This window comes from Bacillus rossius, chromosome 13 (assembly GCF_032445375.1).
Source record: "Bacillus rossius redtenbacheri isolate Brsri chromosome 13, Brsri_v3, whole genome shotgun sequence".
NCBI classification, from domain to species: Eukaryota; Metazoa; Arthropoda; class Insecta; order Phasmatodea; family Bacillidae; genus Bacillus; species Bacillus rossius.
In genome coordinates this window covers 47,673,097-47,698,072 of record NC_086340.1, presented here as the reverse complement: position 1 = coordinate 47,698,072, position 24,976 = coordinate 47,673,097, and the positions used below count along the sequence as shown (strand labels likewise).

General features: G+C 41.1%; 2 protein-coding genes across 2 annotated transcripts; one reads left to right on the top strand and one right to left on the bottom strand.

Moving 5' to 3' along the window:
- Positions 1-127: 127 nt before the first annotated feature.
- On the bottom strand, positions 128-10,834 carry LOC134538566 (uncharacterized). The gene is made up of 3 exons (XM_063379989.1): positions 10,624-10,834; positions 5,466-5,804; positions 128-388 (listed from the first exon to the last, which is right to left on the bottom strand). The coding sequence occupies exons 1-3, from the start codon at positions 10,624-10,626 to the stop codon at positions 248-250; spliced, it is 483 nt and encodes a 160-aa protein (XP_063236059.1). The 5' UTR covers positions 10,627-10,834; the 3' UTR covers positions 128-247.
- A 5,898-nt stretch (positions 10,835-16,732) lies between these two features.
- Positions 16,733-18,632, top strand: LOC134538053 (uncharacterized). Its single transcript, XM_063379025.1, has 2 exons — positions 16,733-16,908; positions 18,240-18,632. The coding sequence occupies exons 1-2, from the start codon at positions 16,832-16,834 to the stop codon at positions 18,475-18,477; spliced, it is 315 nt and encodes a 104-aa protein (XP_063235095.1). The 5' UTR covers positions 16,733-16,831; the 3' UTR covers positions 18,478-18,632.
- The last annotated feature ends 6,344 nt before the right edge of the window (positions 18,633-24,976 follow it).

Genomic DNA, 24,976 nt, shown 5'->3' with positions numbered 1-24,976 from the left:
ACACATGAATGTAGATTATAATTTAGTATGTTGTATGATTAAAAATATAGCTAAAATTGTAAAAATGATCAATACTTACAATGTACATTAGAAACATAATCAAGAAAGAAAACAACTAAATTTTCAATTTTTTTAAAATGAAACTTTATTCTACTAAAATATTTTATATTGTGTTTAAATAAGGGTAAAAACAAAATATCTATAAAAAATTCAGGAAAAGCAAATTGTTTTTTAATAATTAAAAACATTATTTTTTGCTTATAGTTTCTAGTTCAAAAATCCTTTTACGAAGAATTTCATTAATCTTCAACAGCTGTCTCTCCGTAATCATGAAATCTTTATGTGACGAAGTGGCATCTTCATATTTTCTTTGGAGATCTTCTTGTTCCTGCAGAGTGACCATAAAACAAATTAAGCCTAGACAATGCTAACATCTTGGTTTCAGCATTGAATATAAATAAAAGTCTACTTATAAAAGTTGCCATGCCATAAGAATTTTTCATTGCAGTTTAGACTGCTAGAAGTCCTGCCTGACACGAGATGGCATTGAGAACGCCTCGTAAAGCTGGTGGTAATGTGCAGTGAGCAGGGAAAGTTATAATCCATTCATAATTCTGTCATCTTCCCTCTCTCGCTCTCTCTCGCTCTCCCCCCTCAAAAGCGGCGGCGGCTCCAGGGTAGGTCCGGACTGTAGGCCTATGTACCACAGGGAGTCCGGGCTCCACCATTATGATTAGGGGGAGGGGGGACCTCACCCCCATATCAGAGGGTGACCTGGGGAATTTTTAAAATTCGGTGCAAAATGGTAAGTTTTGTGGCTTTGTGAGGGTAATATATTTCTCTCTGAAGTCCAATATGCATAATATATTAACCATAAGATTTATTATAAACGTATGATTGTATGTCAACATAATACACTTTAATACCTATAAATGTCACAAAATTAATAGTAAGGATTAAACTTTGTGTTAATGCAAGGTGAATATTACAACACAACTCATTACATTAATGTAAAATGTTAAAAATCTGCAGGCGAATGTATATATTCATTTCATTGCCAACTGCCCTTTTTTTTTCCTTCAAATGATACCTAACATTTAATTTGAAATGTGTATTTTTATAAAAAGTCTTATTTCCAATTTTCAGTGTTGATAATGTTGGGTAGCCCGGGCCTAGCCGGTCTGCCCATTGGATCCACTGCTTGAAAGTAATGTTTGCTCGAGATATCTAAACTCATGACAATGAGCTTAAGGTATTATTTTTACATTTTGCAATTTATTTTATACTTAAATGGAAACTAATCGTTAACTATTAATTCTTGTGTTCTGCTATTTTAGCTGTGCTTATTTTGATTGTTATTCCAACATTAATTTAACAGAACTAAAATAAAATCTAAGCAGTGAAAATGTCGATGGCTTAACAACTTTCATCATAAAGTAAGCAACCAAAAATCTGTACATAGAAATCTAATAAAATAAGCTCATTATTTTAAGTTATTGTTTAAGATTAAATAATCTGTACAGAATTTGTTAAGTTAAAGCTGTTTCAGGAACATGTTAAAAATAATAATAAGTAAAGGACACTGTGCAGTGGTGTAGCGTTTGGCCGAGCGATCTGCTGGATGGGGATCCATACCCACTCGTACTGTTTATTCACGTTTTTTTATTGCATAGAGTATTACACTATTACCACAGAATTTAATTATGTCTAAACTGTTAAATTACATAATTGTCTGAGGTTTTGAATAAAATCACAGGGTTAATGTATTCAAACTTCAGGTGAACAAACAGAAGACAAATCTTTGCCATGGCCCTGGTGCTGTATCTTTAATAAACTGTTAAATCATACAGATCATTCTCAAAACATAGCTTGTCTTTGAAACGAGCACTTGAACTGAGAACTGGCGACGGCACGTTTTCGGACGACATCGTTTCTCGAGTCTTTTTCTTTTTCAGACATTGTGAACTTTTTGGTTTGAGGAACTCTTTTTAAAAATGTTCCAACCAAACCATTGTCAATAAGGTAACTAACTTTGCAAACACTACATCTAAAATATGTTTTTACTTTTCCATACACTTTGATCACCATATAGTCACATTGAATTATGGAGACACCAGTATTTTCATCTTGATCAGAAGTATCTGAAGAGGACAAAATCACTACCAGGTTGGACATTTACCTTCGTCCTTTTTTTCGTTGGTTTAGGGGTCTGGTCTTGCCTAAGACTTTGAAGGAGTTCTTTAAAGATCTTGTCAACAGCATTAGTGCATTCTTCAAGGTTGTACATATCCTGGTTTTTGTCTATACCAGTATCTGGAAGCATTGACAACTTATTATTGCAGTGTAGAGGCACCATCCTGCATTTCCTAAAAACTGCAGTAGCATTTTGTGCTTTCAAGGCGTGACACAAATTTTTCAAAAGCAGAGGAAATTTATCCTTGGGAACTGTTGCCTCACTTCTTCCTGGACCTTTCTTCCATTCATCTAATATTTGGTGCCAAGTAGTTTTAAGAGGACATAAAAATTCCACGTCCAGCGGTTATCTTGAAACAGGTTGACTGATTCAATGGACAGGTGCAAAGATAAATCGTCTCCAATAAGAAATTTCTACCCTTCGAGCTTTTTCAGATATGGGACAGCAACTGTAAGGACCCAATCCTCAAAGCGGAACGAATCCCATATTTCGTCCAATTATATCTCGCATATTTTGGCCCGCCTTCAGTCCAGCTTTGATATAAATGTAAAGCCTTATACACAACATAAGGGGGTAGTATAGTTCTGTCTGCAGCGGCTGCAAACATCACAGAGGTTGATGATTTTGAGGAGTTCATGACCCTTTGAGGACATTTAGTTCCCCTCCATGCGATTACCTTTTGTTTTCCTGGATCATCTGTAAGGTTGATCTTGTCATAATTTATTATATTAGATGGAGATACATCTCTATTTTGTTCATCGAAGTAACTGTTGATGGTGTATCCTGTTACCCTGGCTCTGAAGTATTTCATGTTTTTGGTCCTTTCGCACTGTCAATTTATCTTTGTGTCAATTCATAAATGATTCCACAAAATTAACAGCGGTGAGATTATCCTTAAATCTTTTTACTTCCTTCCCCCTTATGACCAGAAAGTCCTTTACAAGTCTTAAGGCTGTACAGTCAATAGAATAGCCCCATTCGCTGCATATTTCCGATATGTTTATAAAGAGTTTCTCTTCTTCAAAATATAAGGCAGTTTGTCCACCCTGATGTTTAATGTCGGGGCCTATTTTTAGATGTCTGTATAGTATACTATAATAAATCCCACGTTTTTCAGCTGCTTTCTGAAGGTTATACCAGATTCGATGTCAGAGAGGGCATTTTTTTTTATATTGACGCCACTCCCGCTGCCTGTCTATGTTTTTTAATTGATTATTAATGTTGAAAGTGATCTCAGGGGTTTTAACGGGGGTTCGGCCTCGTGGCTGCAGGCAGGAGCGCGTCGCGGTTCGAAACCTACCCAGGCTGTTCAGGCCACCCAGGACGCCTTATAAATAACTGGTAAACGATTTGACATGACACTGCACTTTATTCAGAACCGATACACTTATTGGTCCAGATACTGGCCGCTTCTGTTGTCTGACCGCTGCGACACGCGTATCTCTCTACGTAAACGGTACGCGCGACCAGGATAGGTTGCCAAGTGGTGTACACGGACTTATACAGTGGCCGATTATAAATGTGAAAGGTTCGGCGGATAGCCACAGATCTCCAGTGCTGCAAGAACTTCTACAGGCAGTTACGTTAACATGGAAAACAGCACACACAAACGGACATTCCAAAGTTATTTGCAATCTAACCTGTGGCGGACTATTGAGGTCCCTAAAATAACGTAACCCGGTACGCTGGAATCATACACGTTACAGTCACTTTCTAATTCGAAATTACTCGGTAAGATTGCACATTACAAGTTACACATTTACAGAAGATGAAAGTTAGAAGGCGTAAGTTAGCGAGGAAGAACTCGACACACGTTGCTAAGAGTCTTCGATGATAACAATTAAGTGGCTGTGAAGCCGAAACTGCGTAACTCAATTACGCTGTCCTTAATCTCTGAACACGAAATTACGTAGAAAATGTAAAGTTCCCTGTTGGGATAAAATTAATTAGTTACGAGTCGCACGAAATATCGTGCGACTGGGTGGGGTCGGTGCAGAACTGGTAAAAGGGATTTTAAAACTTACACTATTGCTGATATGTGGATGTAGCACGAAATTGAAGGCTCTGCGTTCGCGGAGCGTCCGACCCCTGCGAGCTCCCGACGGTAACTGAACTCGAGACCACCCTGTGGCCTCGCGCCTAAACGCGTGGAGCGCGGAAAAACAGATCCGGCCAGTTTTGGGCTTAAAAGACATGTTACACAATATATGATTATAAAACAATTAGACATAATTTCCCTTGGACTAGTTATCTTTAAATTGTTATTATTTAGTTGTTTTTTATTTAAAAGAATAATTGCGTATTTAATTCGGCGCATTGCCACACCTGGCCGGGTGCTGTCGTCGCTTTGGTGTTCGTCGCGGCACACGTTTACACACTCGGCAGACATCACGCTCGGGTGTGTTCGACGCACTTTAGAGTAAGTGTTGTGACATAACGGCCTGTACGAACCAGAGGGAGCACCGGCGGTTGGCATCAATATGCTCAGGACTGTATTTTTTGTAATTGCTTCCAACGATAGGATGCATATAACATAGCTAAATAATGGATAATAGGCTTTTATATAGTATTAATATGGCATACTAGATTTTTTTCTTTAAGTCTTGCTGTTGTGAGGTGAATAGAAACACCAGAATTGTTATGTTACTATTCACACCACAAACTTTAAAAACCTAACCTGAAATATTTGAAAATTCTTAGAGCTGATTTCGTTATGAGTAAAACAAAAAAAAACCCTTGTGTTTTATATTGATTCTATACGAATTTTCAATGCCATTAACTATCACATATAGATTAAATGTTTACTTTACCAAAGAAGTTCAAAGTAGGTAGGAAAATGTATTGAAAACTTTCGAGAAGACACTAGGGTAAAAGTCAACCTACAGTGCTGCCAAACAAACATAACATAATTTCCTTGTTGGTCTTAATGTTGCCAACCCAAAAGCAATACTGTTTACATATAATATCCATTAAAACTTATAGTATTCAAAGTATATGAAGTATATGAAGTTTTGTCTCTATTCACCCCATTGTACAGCACTGTTTAAGTTTAAAAAAAAAAGTTTTTTCAATCAAAATTTGTATAATTTTTAAAAGTAAACATGAAAATAAAAACACCAAAGGAAAAATTAAATTTTAGTTTACCCTTAATGTATAGATGATTAAGAAAATACATTATATCTATGATACAGGTGAAATTTAACAGACCAGCCTAAAGCATACAGCGAAAGAAGCCTTAAATGAAGAACATTCAGGAATGAAAGAGCTGTACCTTGATGTGCTCGTGCAGCTGAGCCAGAAGGCTTCGGGCGTCCCGCTGAGAGCTCGCTAGCTGAAGCTGGAGAGCATGATTAGCTGTAACACAGCACTGCACCTCCTCCTGCCACATAGCCACCTCCTGCTGCGTGGCCTCAAGGCGATTCCGCGTACTTGTTAACACTTTCTCCATTCGGGCCATCTCCATTTCGTAATCCACGCGCACAGTCAGTACAGCACGGTCAACAGCACGCATTGCCGCCTGCAGCTGAGTGTTCCTCTCGTGAAGCTGCACGGCGCATGCCATAGCCTCGTGCTGGGCCGCCCGCTGCCTCCGTAGAACCTCCTCAGCCGCCTGCCGTAACAGTCACCCTCCTCGTCATCTACCCGTCTCCTGGCCTCCACAAGTACAGCATGAAGTCATGTACACTGCTGCTGCCACTCGCCCCGCTCGCACTAGTACCTCCTCAGCCGCCTGCAGTACCAGTAACCCTCCTCGTCATCTACCCGTCTCCTGGCCTCCACAAGTACAGCATGAAGTCATGTACACTGCCACTGCCACTCACCCCGCTCGCACTAGTAGCTCCTCAGCCGCCTGCAGTAACAGTCACCCTCCTCGTCACCTACCCGTCTCCTGGCCTCCACAAGTACAGCATGAAGTCATGTACACTGCTGCTGCCACTCGCACCGCTCGCACTAGTACCTCCTCAGCCGCCTGCAGTACCAGTCACCCTCCTCGTCATCTACCCGTCTCCTGGCCTCCACAAGTACAGCATGAAGTCATGTACACTGCCACTGCCACTCACCCCGCTCGCACTAGTAGCTCCTCAGCCGCCTGCAGTAACAGTCACCCTCCTCGTCACCTACCCGTCTCCTGGCCTCCACAAGTACAGCATGAAGTCATGTACACTGCTGCTGCCACTCGCCCCGCTCGCACTAGTACCTCCTCAGCCGCCTGCAGTACCAGTCACCCTCCTCGTCATCTACCCGTCTCCTGGCCTCCACAAGTACAGCATGAAGTCATGTACACTGCCACTGCCACTCACCCCGCTCGCACTAATACCTCCTCAGCCGCCTGCAGTAACAGTCGCCCTCCTCGTCATCTACCAGTCTCCTGGCCTCCACTAGTGCAGCATGAAGTCATGTACACTGCTGCTGCCACTCGTCCCGCTCGCACTAGTACCTCCTCAGCCCCCTGCAGTAACAGTCACTCTCCCCGTCATCTACCCGTCTCCTGGCCTCCACAAGTACAGCATGAAGTCATGTACACTGATACCGTTGGTCGTACCTCTCGAGTTTGACCGCTCGCTGCCTTCATAGTACCTTATTAGTCACCTGTCATTACCAATCAGCTGGTCTCCTCCACATGTGCAGCAAGTTCTTATGTCCATGATTACTGCCAACATTAATATTCACATGCCTGTATTATGTACTATGTTGCTGGAGAGTTGGTAGCTTGCTGCTGGTTTGGATTTTGCCCACAGTGCACCTGTTTTAAAAGCAACTGCTGCATAGTATGAATTTGTTTTCTACAAAAATTCATAGCAGATACATAAATTAATGCTTAACATATTCTACCCAGAGATGGTGGTCACATGGGGAAAGTTCTAGAAGGGCTGTTTTGAATGAGAATATTGATTTGTAGTATTATTTTCATTCAGAGTTTACTTAACCCTTTCACTCTAAAATTTTTTTTATTGGGTAAAAAAATTATTGGCTATGAAATTCTTTTTTAAAATGACTTATTTACCCTAGAAATAGTTTCATAAAAACGAATATTTAATTTTTTTTATACAATTTGATTACGTCCATTGTAGTGGACATATAGAGTCAACCGTGACAATTTGGAGTGAAATTATTTTTAATGCTGCAAGTAAAAAAATTACAATAAAATCAGTAAACATACACCAAATTTGTTACAGACACAGAAAATTCAAGTCATATATTAGCATAAACACTGTTTAAGACATTTATAAGTGATATTGATCCTCAAATTGAGGAAATTACATGTTTATAATAATTCCATTTACAAAGGTTTTTATGCTTCAGACCGTGAACGCTGATTTGAAACATGTCCCGTCTTTTACAGAGCATACAAAACTGTACACTTATTACAATTACATTTATTACCCTTGTAATGTATAAAAATAAAGATAATTGTACAACAAAATTTTTTTTTCAGTCATTAGATACACGATCCATGGAAAACGTCTGTGGAAATTTCTTCAAACACATATTTGGCACAAATAAATTTACACTTATCACAAAAAATTCTTTAGCCAAAGAATAATTGTCAGTAGCAGATGATATGCACACTGAATATATCTTTCAAGAAAATTACACTCTGACTTGAAGATTTTTTCTGTAAATTTGAAGTCAAGTTTATATGAAAATTCTTGAAGCAGTTTCTTCCTTACACGAAACACAAATGAACTTTACATTTATCACAATAAACATGTGTTTTTCCAAGACATTTCTTTTCTTTACAACGTGTTGCTTCTTTGGCATCATCATACTCTGGCATATGATCTGTCAATTATTTTTGAACTTCTTCCAGTGGTCGCTTTTCAAGAGATTTGCACTTTACTGTTGGACTATCACTTTGCCTCGGGCGCCCTCGGTTTTTTGCAGAACCTGAAGTAGGTCTGTACATTTTCACCAGTGACTCGCCTAACCTCAACTTGAAATGTAAAAGATCAAGTAATTTCTTGTCATTTATGTGTTTGTTGTCCTGCTTGTACTCGAGCCATGAATTCACGATAGCCATGTCTATTGCATGGAAAACATACGTAGGGTCTACTTTCTACTCTTCAAGTAAATTCTGTAGAGTGAAACTAACATATCGTATTTGTCAACCCCACCCATGCTTTCATTGTACATTTTGACAAATTGTGGACGTTTCACATTTACATGAGATTTTTTAGTTTTGTCCCATCTCTTGACTTCATCACATTCACCAGTGCCGATGAAGTTGGATGCCAAGTGTACACTGCGGTTATCAGTCCATTTCACGAGAACTGCTTCTCCATCTCGACTCACAAGCTCTTCTCAAAATCCACGCCCTGTCTTGGCTGACTCTTTGTCACTCAAAAATTGAGGCTTACCAAACCTAGCGACACGAACAGTTCCAGCAATGTGTAACTTCTGCTGCCTGAGTTGTTCAACTAAGTTGTAGGTATGAAAATAGTTATCACAGAAGAGAATGTGATGCTCTTTTGTCAGTCTTATTGACAAGTGTATCACTATTGCTGCACAAAAACCAAATGTTTTCAGCACATTTGGGTCGATTTCAGTGCTACTACCCTGATAAAGAAGAAAACCATAACATAAGCCACTTTTCACACAAAGAACAAAGTTTTTTATCCCCCAAGGATTTGGCTTTCCTCGCATGAACTGTTTTGTCTGGAGTGTTCCTCGAAATGGAATCATTTGCTCATCTACACAAACATTTTGTTCCACATTCAACTCTAGGCAACGACAACGTACTGCATCATAAATCAGCCTGACTTTATAGAATTTGTAAGTATTATCGTTTGGTCGTTGCAAATTGTTTACAATGTGAATATGTGAACGTAGTTTGTAAAACCGATCTACTGTCATAGTATCTGGAAAAATGTTTACTTGTAGTGATTTTTCCCAGTACATGCTTATCCTGGGATACTTCAGACAACTCATGACTGCGTGCAACCCTATAAAAGCTCGTATCTCCAATTCATTTGTTGGAATAAAAGAAGTCCCTTGTTGGAGAGCAAAGATGTTGGTCATGGATGAAATAGTCGAAATGTCTTAATCTGAAATGTATCTACTAAAGTACTGAACAGGGGTCAATTCTGATATTCCACTATCACACACCTCGGAATCATTCCACTCAATACTTGGTGGGTCGAAAGGTCTTCGCCTCCACCCTATATCCTTTGTTTTGGTAAGTTGTTTGTAGGAGATGTAAAATCTCTCTGAGGAATATCTTCTTCAAGAGTGTTGTAGGCATTCTCCAATAAATCGAAAATACGTGCCACGTCTTTAGGATCCGACAGATTGAAACGTTCTGAAAAACAAGTAAACATAAAGTTAACTCTTCAAAATGTAGTAAAACAAATTATTCCTGTTTCTAAAATGAAATTTATACTAGAATTTATTTTGTAGACAGGTGTAATTATTAATTATACATTATTCATACATATATGTAAAGTTTTATAATATTTATTTGCATGTATATCAAATAAATTTCCATTCCAGTGGACAAAAGTATTTAAAAGGCTTGAAGGCGATTTGCAACTCTTCAAACGATATGTCCATTCTAATGGACAAACAATTTGAAGTCATATTATGATAAAACCTTTAGATTAACAGTGGTATACATATTTTTACAACTTCATTCTATCTTAGCAATGCAATCACAAATGATAAAACATTTAAAACCACTTAAAAATAATATTAAAAATGTAAGGACAAAATGATGATACCTTGTCTATTGCGCGCCATGACGACATGCAAGAGATAGAGTGGCCAGGCAGTTCCAACCTTCGTCACAAGATAGCACCACACGTCAGGTAGTGCGCTGGGTTGAATAAGGGTGCGTTCCAATACTTGTGTGGAGCAAAATGCCGCTTAGTTTGAAATAAAACTTCGTTCAAAGTTTGTGTCCATTACAGTGGACACCAGGAGTGAAAGGGTTAATTGTACTCTAATGAAGAGTGAGAATGTTTGAGATTATTTCCTTTAAGACAGAAAATTATTTGGAGTGCTTGAAAATTATTAGGGTATATTAGTGCAAATTTATCTCTTTGCTAGCATTTGAACACATTTTGTTAGAATGCTCGTGGTACCTAAGCAGTGTACTGATAATTGTTAAATGCAATAACTAACTGTAAAAATTACTAAATTATCTTAAAAACCTTGTGCTGGGCTGTATAATTCAATTATAAATTAAATTATTTATTCAGCTTTTAATTCTTTGTCCCCACAATAACATCCTCTAGGTTTTCAAATACATGTTACCGCCAAGGCTGCGTTCGAATGGTTGCCAATAGAACATGGCCCCAAGTTATCTAATAGTAGCTATCGTAACACCCAATTGAATTCGTTGCTTCACTGTGTATATACGTATCAACATATTTCATAGCGTTTTGATTTATGAACATTATCTTGTGATTATAAATAATTCTGTTAATTACCATCTGATATTTAATCCCTCGTCGCAGGTGTTATCTGTTAGGTTACATATCTGGAATTCAGTTTATTGATAATTTTAAGGTTCAAGAAATGTTGGTGGAGTTTCCACACTTTAATTTAACACAAACGTTCTGAATTAATGTTCGAAAAGACATGGTTTTATAGCATTTGGTAAAAATATAACCTTTTTGGTTTTTGCATTTATTATCCCATAGACATCAAATTTCTAAGATAAACTACTTAAAAAGTATAGCCATTCAAGTCAAATAAAAGCTTATAAAAATACGATACTAAATTTACTATTTAATTCTAATTTGGTGTTTTATTAATATTACAATATTTTATTTGATACAAGTATGTATTTGGCCCAGTGATATTTTATACTGAGATTAAAATATATAATTTTTTCAAACTTCCTTATATCATGTGTATGGAAAAAATGTGAGAAATGATTTTATAACTATAAAATATAATTAAAAATTATTGGTCATATTAAAATTATTACAGAAATTTAAACTAAATAATAAAAATTATTACTTATGTAATTGATTTTAACACTGATTTCGTCCGGCCGAAGGCCACCCTAAAGCCCGACCTGCAACCGCCAGTATCCGACCCCGCTAACGGAAAGCGCCCCTAGCCATGGCCCACCCGAGTCAGACGAGCGCCGCGGGACTTAGGTATTATCAACGCCCTTAACGTAATCGGCAAGACAAACCGAGTCATGTACACAGTAAATTCACTAAACTTTAATGAACCTGCCACTTTGAATTAACAACACCGTGCAACACAAGTGCGACGTAGGAGTGCCCGGGCCACTCACGTGTAGTTTTTTACTAAAACAGCTGTAAGTGCGCCCCTTGCGGCCTTCAGCCTGAATTCAATAGTGTAATATGTGACGTAACTCAAACCGCCCCAAATTAGCATTTATCATTCGCCGCTGGAGTAGTTATCAAGCAACAAATAGTCTCCAGTGTGACTCTAATAATTCAAACTTATTTTATACAAATTTATTAAATGTCATTTCTAAAACATATATATTAACTTAATCATTATGTTTTATTGTATGAATTTAGGGTCACTTAAATTTAGTTATTAATATAATTTTTTACGAATAACAGAACTTTAGAAACTCTGGCGCGACAGGGAGCTCACCCCTCCCCTCGCGCCAGGGCCAGACGCCAGTACAGCGCGACTCGCGGACCGGGATGGACGCACGTCCCACGGGGAGCCATCATCTCTTTGTCACCATTGAACTTCAATCTGGTAATTATAGTCAGACCCCGGAACCTTTTTTAAATACTCCCCATGTGCGCCCAGTCCTTTTCCGGTGTAGGGCCTAACCCAGCCGCGTCAACTTAACACGCCCCACACAACGCATTACGTGGGGCCGTGCAATATACGGTACGGGCCGACTCCCGCCACCACAGACTTTTAATTAATCGCCAAGTGCACAGGCACTGGCTACATCCAATCGTAGACGTGTTCTTAATTTAATAGCGAGCCGCGGTCCACACAGATGGGCCCGCGCGTCGCCGTTTACCAATTACGGGATTAGCCGACTCTAATCAAACACTCCCTCAACTGCGACTGGCGTGAGGACATAACGTTAGTGATGACGAGTCAGAGCGCCTAGTGTGTAATTGACAATGTACTTTATGTTAGGAAATTCGTGTGATTGTAAGTGCAGTGTAATTTGCCATCGTAATTAAACGTCCACTCCGCACACTGTGTGCGCGACGTGTGAACGACAGTGCAAAGCCGTGTACATTATTTCTGAACCTCACCAATCCAGTTAGGGATCAGCGTCCTATGCTGTGTAGGGCCAGTGGGGCAACAGGCATTAGGGATCCCTAGCATCATCACCACCGCTGCCGTTCCTAGTGGGCCATGCAGGGACTTTCGGACCTCACGACCCACCTCGTGGCTAACCACCGCGTTAGCCTGGCACCCTCCCGGACACGTTTCCCCGCAACAGAACAGCCTTCCCGCTAGGAACACCGCCGAGTCCCGAACACGAGAACCCGGGCGATGGCAACACATATACTGCTCGTTAAGAATTTAAGACAATGCCATTCTAACCAAACATTGTTTATGTTGAATTTAGAATAGCAGTAGGTCATGGCTTATGGGCAGTTGCGTCATTGTGACAAGAGGAGTTTCGTCCTTGTAATTTCTCTGACAAAGAGAAGTATCTCCTTGTACATTTAGCGAAATAAAATCAGGTACGAAATGTATGTTAAATGCTCTTCAATCAGGTGCAACACCCATGGCCACGGGACTTCTTTATAATGCATGTTAACCAACACAAGTACAGAATTGTCTTCATGTTCCGAATCGTCGTCATAACAATTCCAGTTATTTGTCCTATTAAAATACGCGAACTACACTATTAACGTATGATGTACCTACCTATTATATTCTCAACATAACCTAACAATTAATTTCAAAAACTTTTATGATATTAACAAATGTATAAAATCACTATTACCAAAATAACTACATATTCCACATTTTTAAAATATTTTTGGAGTTTAACATCAAATTAGTAAAATTTAGAGAAATAAACATTAACAAATATATGTTATGATTATTTGTAAACACTTCTGAACTGAATTTGTGATCCCTGACCAACAGCCTGAACCTATGGAACACTCGGTTCAATGTATAGTTCACAATGGCCCATGTTCACCTTTCAACAAGATATGTGTGAGGAGTCCATGTATGACTGAAATGAAAATTCTAACTTATTAGGTATAGATAGATATACATAATTATTGTTTTGTTGTTGCGCCACTCGTTGTGGCGACACTTGATGTAAGCGGGGGGTCGATCGGTCGGCTTTAAGGTGGAAGGTTAGTGGGCGCCACCACGTGGTGCGGCATGTGGACCCGGTGAGACTCCTAACTCAGGGCGTGACGTCGCCCATGTGAGACGTGATATTCCCCCTTGAAAAAATCTAGCACTAATTCCTGCCCGCTCTCAGCGTCGGGCACGCTTTTACCTACGCAGTGGGCTCTCAGGCGTCCCACACGCCGTCACACTCCACGTAGTCACACAGATGGAAAATAAAAGAAAAATACGTTAAATTCACACGCCTGATTTTTTCCGCTAATTCAGCTCGCACACGTACAGGGTTGAAACTGTACAAAACGCCCGCGGCACGAATCGGTTTAGGGGTGATGAGCCACCACGTGGTCACATATGAAATTACGTAGTACGAGGAAAAAGACCGAGACTGGCCGTAAACTAATTAATGAAGCAGTCCCCCGACCGACAGTAGCTCCGAGGACTAAAAGAAAGTGATTGAGACGAAATTAAAGTTAACAGAATTACTTGGCAGAGAAAACAAGCGGTGAGGTCCCCGGAGTGCTGATGTGTCTGCTCTCGGTCGTTGATCGCGGAAGTCTGGGGTGAGATCATGGCTCGCTCGAATAACATGGCGTCCTTCCGCCGAAACAATTGCCGTTAAAAGATATTTGCGAATTCGTGCCACGGGAATCTAAATTAACATGACAAGAATGCATTAAAAATTATGTGACATTTTATGAATAAAGAGAAAAGATTGTACAAATTATAATTATTAATATTTAAATTTAATTATTGTCTGGCTTCGGGTTTCCTCGGGAATGTCCGGAAACGCTATGATATTTTAATACATTATTTTAAATTAAAAGTACATAAAACCCTCCCGGCCGATCTGCCGTCACGTTGCACTTAGGGAATATAAAAACAAACAACACAATTATATATATTTATGTTCTTAGGGGTGCGGCGCACTGCATCTAAGCGCCCTCTTGCCGGGCGAACACACACGCACGCACACGTACGCACGGGTAGGCGGGAGGTTTGAATGGAGGGTGGATGGTGTTTGGGCGGTGGCATATTGGATTTAAAAGGGGCCGCAGGCCCGGACGATGTTAGTTTAATTTGTCAGGATGGTAGTCATCCTCATGAATTTGATCTATTGTATCAGGACATAATATAATTAAAATGTACGCGAGTTGTAAAGTTTTAAGTTTTTGAATTAAAAAGATAGTATTAAGGTTCACCAGTAGAAGCATACTGTAGCATTATGAGTATCCAATCAGATATAGACACGACTGGCTTTGAATATAACAAAAATATTTATAATTGACATACAAAATGTCAGCCATGTTGAATGTAGCATGTTGAAGGTTCACAACTTATATATTGTGTTATTAACAAACACAGTGGCGTAGCCAGGATTTGTGTATGGGGGGGATTAAGAAGCATGGTCGCCCCCCCTAATAAAGCGAGGGGTCCGGGGTCCACCCCCGGAAAAAAAAAGGGGATTTTAAGGTGTAAAATAGTGCTATTTTAGCAGTTTTGGGTACTTACCTTTAAATATTGTAATGGTAAAAATATTATTAATTTTTTAATAAAAAAATGTTTGAGTGATAAGGTAAGAAATTAATTAAAGATATTTTTATCAATACAAGTGCCTTGTCTACGTCCACTCAAAATCATAAATCATGCTCGAAGCTCGACAATAAAAAAAAAGGAATAAAAAGAGTTGGGTTTCGGCAGAACTGATCTATTCCTGGAAACAATTAGCTTTAGCTTGAAGAGTTACATGACACCATGTTGTTGTCTCAATTATATACACACACAGCGATCCTTTTTGAAGCCCAGTCCACACCTGCTTATAATTACCGCGCTGGTTAAATACAATAGGTGTAAGATATTAGAAAACTTGGGACCCGTCACGGCGTCACAACCTTATAGCTTCTGCTCGCGACAGAGATAGGGGAAGGGAAGGAGAATCGGTAGGGCTCGCTTACTCTTCCCCTCCAGTGCAGTGGCCGGTGATAGCAGTAAGACACCCAGGCTTTTAGCTAACATGCTTTCAGACAAGAAAAAATAATTTTGTTATGGGGGGGGGGGGGGTTAGGGGTTCTAACCCCCCCCCCCCCCCCCAGGCTGGGCCACTGAACAAACAATTGAATTTGCTTTTTGTAAGCCTGTGATTACTTCAAGTTTATTAGATAAAGCCAGGAGCTTATATATAGCATATGCTGTAGAGTATGTTTTGTTTTTATATACAAAGGTATAGCCTATAAAAAATATGAAACTGAAATAAAAGTTAATGGTTGTCTGTCAGTTTCTACTACTCTGACAATCATAATCATAAATAAAAAACTCTCCGGGGTAACAGCTAGCATTTAATTTATTTATGTATTTATTCTAACTCTTTTTTTTTAATTTGTAATCAGTATGTAACCGCTAGATTACGTACTGGGTAAAAGAGTACTGCTTGTTTACAGAGTCGCTGCAGGACAGACTGTATCACTCTGTACAAGAACATATGTTTTTAATAGAAATTAAAAATATATTCAAACAGTTAAAAATGTATTTTTTTTTTTGGAAAAAGGATAATTTTAATGTTTCTTATGATAATAAATAAAAAAACAGATGACATAATAATTTGATAGAATTTTTGTAAATGTTTATTTTATTCGTAATCTCACCTGAATATATAATTTAACTGTTTAAACATATTCAATTTATGTAATCAATAGTTTTAATTTTGCGAGAAATATTGAAATGTTAATGTAAAAAAGAGATCCTAGCAGGCATCGAACCCGATGAAAACTGAACTCATAGAGAGAAGCTGAATTAGATTTTGAATGTGACTGGGTAAATAATGCAAAAAAATATATGGAAAAAATAGAGTTTAAAATAACCTGTTTATTATCGATTTTACAACAAAGAGAAGTCAGAAGACAGCCACGCAATAACAACATGAAAAACATTTTGGAAACTAGTAAACACATAAACACAAAATTATCTTGCAATAGCACTTTTCCGACCAATATAATTTCATTAGAGCCGATGCAGATACTTGCTTACTTCCTCCCATTCAAAGCAAAGGCAAGGCGATGCATACCGTCGAAATTAATGTGGAACTTTACAAACCTGTTAAACAGGGCATAGGCCTATTTTAGACTGATCAAGAAAGATTAAACTCACTTTAGGCCAAACATGTAGCTATAAATTAAACAATTCTATAACTTTCTATTTTTTTAAGCAACTAACTCATTGTGTACATCTTGCTAGCTCTGTTAGTGCAACAATGTGGCCGAGTGCTTTCAAGTCGCTGGGAGACACACTCCCAGTTACAAGAACTCTGCAAGACAAAATTACCCCGCGTGCAAGCGTCCCTGTCAAAACACAGTCAAAACAGGGATGGACTACTTCGCAGGCTTCCAGTACCGGGTGGGCCAGATGTACGTGGGCCTGTACATGGGGCTGTTTATGGCGAGGTTTGTAAACACACCGTACCATACGAGCCAGCTGTGCCTTGGGTGACACAGACCCAGGACATCGCGGAGTGAGGATATTGTCACATACTCTCCACAGAAGACATTATAGTCTCGCCTAATTTCCTCAACAGGTTTACAGCTTTTAATCCTTCTGTTATGAGATAAGTATAACACATGAGCTGATATAACTATATTGCAACTCACTTAGCCCTATACTATGCAGTCCCAGAAGGACGTACACACAACTACCTATCACCAGAACAAATTCTAAAAAAAGCATAATTTTTCAAAATAGCTCAGAAGGTTATTTCCATACGTACAAATTTATAATTAAATTTTTTTACAAATATTAAAAATTTAAATTTGAATCAGCAAAGAAATATATCCAGTATTTATATTATAGTTTGTTTCCTCAGTTTAATTTTGCACAAATCTCATTTCTGAAAGCAAAATTAATTTACAAAATTTATAATTTTTATGTATGTGTCATGTTCTGAGCTAACCATGAATAATACTAATAATATAGGATTGTACATATTAAAGAATTCCAGGGAACCAGGTATATATTGTTAAATATATTTATTGTCTATGAATAGTAAAAAACTTCAAAACAAATAACACCACTGTCGTGTCCTGCATTTGGCCTCGGCCCCCTTGTGCGAGTGCTGCATGCTCATCCCTGAAACAAACATGGCTGCCCCGACACCGCAGGGTAATCTTATCTAATATATGCCCAAGCTAGTATCCTGTAAGATTGTAATGCACCCGGCGCCAATAGATGGCGCCTGCTGCAGATTGTAAGTAATTGATATTCATTGTGGCATTACTCAGGGAAGGAGTGGGTTTCCGCAGAGATCCTTACCCCAGAGTAATCTGGGGGAATAAAAATCAGGAGTATAGAATCCCGTGTGGTGCTTACTGCTCTCTCTCTCTCTCTCTCTCTCTCTCTCTCTCTCTCTCTCTCCGGGATTACGCCCTGGAATCATTCGCTGGAGCGGCCCTCGGGATTATGCTCTAGCATCCCTCTTCCCCTGGAGCGGCCTTGTGAGAATTACGTTCTAGGACCTTCCCCCTGGAGCGGCCTTTTCCTCCCTCCTCTTCCTTGATCCCTGCCCAGCAAGAGGACCAGCCACAGCCCCTCTCTGCCCGCCGGACTGCCAGACTATGGGAGCTGTTCAACAGTGACGACTGAGGACATCACCCCCACCTCAAGCCACTCCAGCACTGGACGCTGTTGCCGGAACACGTCACCACTATATTAGGTTCTATATGTCATAGGTAAAATTAACCAGCAAGAGGTCGAGAGTAAGACAGGCAGTGCGATGCCGCAGGCTGGTGCAGTGGTACCCGGTGCCAGTGATGGCGGCACTGAGTGGCGCTCTGGTGGTGTGGGTGGCACTGGTGTGGTTGGTGCTGGACGAGCCCTCGTATCCGCTGCTGCAGCTGTCGCACTTCCTGCTGCGCTTCCCAATGACGGTGGTGTTCCTGGTGGTGGGCATCGTGGCCGGGAGCTTCTGCGACGAGTCTGGCCGCTGCCTGTACCGCGCCGACCCCCCCGCCCCGCCGTGAAGGCTGTCTCCATCATACTCAAAAACGCTTTAGTAAATTGTGTAACTCGATAATAAATGTTTTTTAACATTGTTTACTCAAAACAGCATTAGGATAACCCTTTTGTGTGTAAACTGTATGTGTAAAAATTAAAACTGAACCATGTTTTGAGGAAAGGTGTTGTAAGTAAATATATGCATTAGTGCATATTGTTTGCAATGCTACCATATTTTCATATTGGAAGGCATTTAAAACACAGCGAATATTTTTAAATCAGTGTTATTGTTTTTGTTAAGCTTACACTGACACAAGTGGCTACATGCGAAGAGGAGCAAATGCTTGCTAGGCAGCAAGTATCTCAGTACACTGCAGATTCAAAGAATACTGAAAATACAATATCAAACTATGAAGCAGCAGTTTTACTTATGGACATGGCATGCAGCCGAGTGCAGAACACAAATTCCTTAACACATGACACTGCACGATCACCGCACGAGAGCAGAACACAAAGTTCCACAATCAACCACAACACTGCACGAACCACACTGCCTTGACCAACCCAATTGTAAACACACAGTAACTCCCCCACGAGCACACGATCCCTGCTGCTTCACATACCAAAATGAAAAACACAAATTACAGCAAATCGTTCACAAAACTGCACTATCCATCATAACCCGACCTGCCCGGGTACAGAATACAGAGTCCTGATAACACCCTACTCTGAATAATCTAGGAACCCAATTGCAGATAATACAGCACCGCAATCACCCAAGAAAATGCATGAAATACTACTCTGCCTCACTTTCCTTAGTGCAGAAAACACAAACCCACTGCACGATCCACACTATCGTCTACCTGTTTTAATGCATAATACACATAGTAGCTCACGACCAGTGCTGCCTCGACATGCCTTAGTGCAAACACTCTGTTCTGCACTCGCTCACGACACTGCACGATCATCACTGCCTCGACCTGCCTTAGTTAAGGTGCGTACTCACATGCGCCGCGGCTGCAGTGCAACACATTACGAACAGGTTCCGCGCGTTGTGGACGGTGCCTCGAGCAGCGCTTAGTGAACTGCGCGTCGGTTTTTACGATGTACACAAAGGGATTTTAAATACGTAATAGTAAACAGATGTAGGGATGTACCTATGTATCAGTTTTTAGGTACTGACGTCGTCCGACCGACGACCATCCCTAAGCCCGACCTGCACCCGCCAGTATACTCTCCCGCTAACGGAACGCACCCCTGGCCGTGGCCCACCCGAGTCGAGCGAGCCACCGAGCCGAACGGCCAAACCAGACATTATTATTATAAAGCACACTAAATCCGAGTGGACGAGAGACGAACCACACCCATTCCCCCTCAAACAATTAATTACGAATTTTGCGACCTTAAAGTCTCTTCCAGACGCAGTCATTTAGTTTTTAACGTAATGAGGTCATGCTTGGCGCGGCAGGGGCCGACGCGCCACCGGACGCCATGCCAGTTCCGCAGTTCTACTCGACTCGCGGACCGGGACGGACCTACGTCCCACGGAGAGACCACAACCATTGTCTTCATCGCAAGTAACGTCCGGTAAATATAGTCATTTAGCATAAACCAAACCTTTTTCTATTCACCTCTCCGTGCGTGCCCGGTCCGTTTTTTACGGTTCAGGACCTAATCCGACCGCGTAAACGTAAAGACGCCCCGCACCACACCTGGTGCGCAGGGTCGTTCTTCAGCATACGGCACGGGCCGTCTCCCGCAAACCACAGAACTTTCTTAAGGCCACGCGCCTTCGCGCGGACCACAAACCCGCAAGGGAAACTTCGCCAAGTTTAGTGGCGGTGCGTGTACCACCCAGTGGGCACGGCACCCGCGTAGAAACAATCGCTTACGGGACTGGCCGACTCCAGTCACCCACAAACTCTGTGTGCCACGTCAATTGTGCGCGCCTAATTTTCATTAAGTGTACTTTGTTAACGTAACTTTGCGCCACGTCATCTGTGCGCGCCTAATTTTCATTAAGTGTACTTTGTTAACGTAACTTTGCGCCACGTCATTTGTGCGCGCCTAATTTTCATTAAGTGTACTTTGTCAACGTAACTTTGCGCCACGTCATCGGTGCGCGCCTAATTTTCATTAAGTGTACTTTGTCAACGTAACTTTGCGCCACGTCATCTGTGCGCGCCTAATTTTCATTAAGTGTACTTTGTCAACGTAACTTTGCGCCACGTCATCTGTGCGCGCCTAATTTTCATTAAGTGTACTTTGTTAACGTAACTTTGCGCCACGTCATTTGTGCGCGCCTAATTTTCATTAAGTGTACTTTGTCAACGTAACTTTGCGCCACGTCATCTGTGCGCGCCTAATTTTCATTAAGTGTACTTTGTCAACGTAACTTTGCGCCACGTCATCTGTGCGCGCCTAACTTTCATTAAGTGTACTTTGTCAACGTAACTTTGCGCCACGTCATCTGTGCGCGCCTAATTTTCATTAAGTGTACTTTGTTAATGTAACTTTGCGCCACGTCATCTGTGCGCGCCTCTCTTGCATCAAGTGTACTTGGCCTGCATACTGTTACCCGAGAAACCAGTGCCACGAAACATTGAACATGTACCGGCCTGCACCCCGCAACGGACAAGTAGCCCTCAGGGGCATGTCTGTACTCAGTAATTGTATGGTGTGACGTCAATCCCTTGAATAAAGGCACGTCGCTACTACGGCAATCCCACGCATTCTTCTTTAACGTAAATTCCCAGGCAAGACCGCCGACGGTTCTAGCGGACCACGCTGAGGCAACGAACCACGAACCCTCATTGGTTAGACACCGAGCTAGCCTGGCGCCCTCCCGGAACATAAAACGTTAGTCAGACCAGCCACCCCGCTAGAACTCGCGCCCGGACTCGAACACGAGACAGCGGACGACGGCAGTACCTACTGTTTAAAATTTTGAGATATAAAAAATAAAAATGTTTGTGACAGATTGCCTGAAAACCACACATTCTAGGCCACTGTCGGCATGTGGGACACCGTAAGAGCCCATGTGAGTGTATAGCACAGCATAGCCAACCCATGGGAGTCGGGCGGAAGTAAGAGGGATATGAATCAAGTCTCACATGGGCCTAGAACGAGTCTCTGGCATGCTACCACGTATCCACTAACGAAACCTAGGCCACTATGGAGCTAACTTACATCAGTAGGCTGCCCTATGTCAACTTTATTCAAGCCAGGACAGATACAACATGCAAAGTCAAGAAATGGAAATAAATGACATGATAAGACAGAATTTTAAGAAGTGGTGCTGTATAAAGCAAAATCTGATGAAATTCAGTTGCCTTCCAATGCACCAATTTACTAATAGTTCTTGATTTTCTTTCAAATTCAGCAGGAACTGTGTCTTGCTGACTCAATAAAGAATCAGAAATTCGATTTCTAATAGAAGATTATATTTGACTTCGTCCGACCGAAGGCCACCCTACAGCCCGACCTGCAACCGCCAGTATCCGACCCCGCTAACGGAATGCATCCCTAGCCATGGTCCACCCGAGTCAGGCGAGCACCGCGGAGCAAAGGTAGAATTAAAGCCCATGCCCTAATCAACCAGACACCACGATTCCGGTACATTGTAAATTCAACGTAAATTAATGATAACATCACTTTTAATTAACAACCCCGTGCAAAGGAAGTGCGATGTAGGAATGCCCGGGTCACTAACATGTGGTTTTTTTATTAATACATTTGCGAGTGTTCCCCTTGCGGCCTTCAGCCTAAATTAAATAAAGTAGTGTGTGACTTAATTATAACCGCCCAATTTTTGTGTATCATTCGCCACTGGAGCAGTCAACGAGTGACGAACAGTCTCCAGTGTGACTCACATTATTCAAACTTAATTAATGTAGACTTGTTAAATCCAATTTCCAAAACGTATCTATGTATTAGGTTAATTATTATTTAATGTGTGAATTTAGAGACACTTTCAATCTCTTATTAATATAATAATTTCCGAATAACGGAACTTTAGAAACCTAGGCGCGAGAGGACGCGGAGCCCTCCCCTCGCGCCAGGGCTAGACGCCAGTACCGAGCGACTCGCGGACCGGGACAGACGTGCGTCCCACGGGGAGACTTCAACCATTGTCTGCATCGATTTCACTCCTGGTAATTATAGTCACGCTCCAAAACTTTCTGTAATTAACTCCCCGTGTGCACCCAGTCCTTTTATGGTGTAGGGCCTATCCCAGCCGCGTCAACTTAACACGCCCCACACAACGCATTACGCGGGGCAGTGCAGCATACGGCGCGGGCCGACTCCCGCTCTCACAGACGTTTGGTTAATTGCTGAAGTGCACAGGCACCGGCCACAGCGACTTAAAGACTTTTAACGAATTTCATAGCGAGCCGCGGTCCACACAGCTGGGCCCGAACGTCGCCGTTAGCAATTTACGGGATTGGCCGACTCCAATCGAACTCCCCCCCCCTCAACCTCGCTTGGCGTGAGGACTTAATAATAGTGACGGCGCGTCAGAGCGCCCAGTGTCAACCTAGTGTAATTTGTGTAGGGAAAATAGTTGAACTGTAACTGTAAGTGTAACTGCCAATTTCAATTAAACGTCCACTCAGCACACTCCGTGCGCGACGTGTATACGACAGTGCAAACCAGACTAGTGTGTGTTATTTGTGAATGTCCCCAACCCAGTTAGGGATCAGCATGCTATGCTGTGTAGGGCCAGTAGTGTATCAGTAGCCAGGGATCCCTAACACCATGACCACCGCCGCCATTCCTAGTGGGCCATGCAGGGGGATACGTACCCACCGACCCACCGACCCACCTCGTGGTTAACCACCGAGTTAGCCTGGCGCCCTCCCGGACACGTTTCACGTAGAAAACCAGCCTTCTCGCTAGGAACTACGCTGGATCTCGAACAGGAGAAACCGGGCGACGGCATATTTTAACACATAAATCATCAGAGAGCCACAAATTTACATCTCATAAAGTGCATGTAGTGTAGTGTTACATTGCTAAAGAATCCAAAACTTGGAATTTCAATCAAGATACTTATACCTTTATTTAAACAATTATCTTCACAATTTAAGAACTCACCATCAGATCTCTTTGTGGGACATGTTCCCTGAAAGCTACTCTATTTTCTACATATGCTCCTCCTAACATACACTTTGGACAACTGTAACATTCACTGTGAGATTTCATGTTTAACACAAATGATTTAGCAGGAGCATCACATATTAAGGCATTACATTACCACTATGGCTACATATTTAAATTCAACTAAATAATGCTAAAATTCATTAGCACTGAATGGCTTCTCAGTTCCATAAAATACAGTAGACTACCAAGTATCCAAGTGCTGATTAACTGTATCATATTTCACTTTCATATACCATAAACAAAAAAATAGACTATTTTTATTTTTGTGATCTATTGATGTGACACAGCATTTAAGTATTTGCTGTGATTGAAGACAAATGTTGCCAAACACAGTACATACACAGTCGGCAAGTGCAAGTGTGCATCATGAGCTCTGATACTGCTGGAGCCACGCAAGCTGTGCGTGCCCTTGTGAACCACGCTCTGGCCAGCGGCTGTGGTGACCCGCGCGAGAGACAACTGGCCTGCCTGGTCTCAAGGAAGCAGTTGCGATGCGCAGTGTTGTTTTGCAGAGGTGCCCCCCTCCCCCCGCCACGAAATTTTTTATTCCATTTTCTCAATGATTTACTCAATTATTTTATAATATTATACTTTTATAGTACTATATTTTATCACATTTTGCATTAATTAAAACTGATTTTCTAATAACAATTTTGGTCATATCAGGTAATATTTCCATCCTGAACCGACAGATGCCAAACTGCTTTTGTTGAGGAAAGAAGTGCGGGGTTGCCAATTTGATTTACAAGATCCCTTTCAATTATCAAAGCACCAGAAACGTATTTTCACATTAGAAGCTATAATTTTGTAAATAAAATATACATTTTTCTCGTCTTTTAACCACCCCCACTCCCCCTCCCTGAAATTTTAATGACGCAGTCTGCGTCGTTACCCCCCCTGTGTTTTGTCATCATCTTGAGACAGTAATATTATAATAAATGCAATCGAGTGGTACCTACTTGACATTCAACAAAAATTTTAAATGAATGACCAACCAGACAAAGAACAGCTGTCCCAAGAACATGGCTTTGGGGAACAAACCATACGTGATTTACGAAAGACAAACTGGCAATACCAGCTGCACGTTCAGCGCAAATCGCCAAGTGAGCACGTGAGCAAGACATTTTGGAATGGTTTGAACGGGACGCCATGCAGCTTGGTTTGGTTGCAACTGATGACATCGTTCAAAATATCAGTTCATATGCTGTTGTTATCAACACCACTTGGAAACATTTGAAGTAGATTTGCGGCTCCGAACCACCAAGCATAATTCGCCATTATTTGTTAACTCACTGGATTTGCAGACTCCGATCAAAACCAAGACTGTCATTGCGAAGAGCTTAACCAGGGCGACTTGTAATT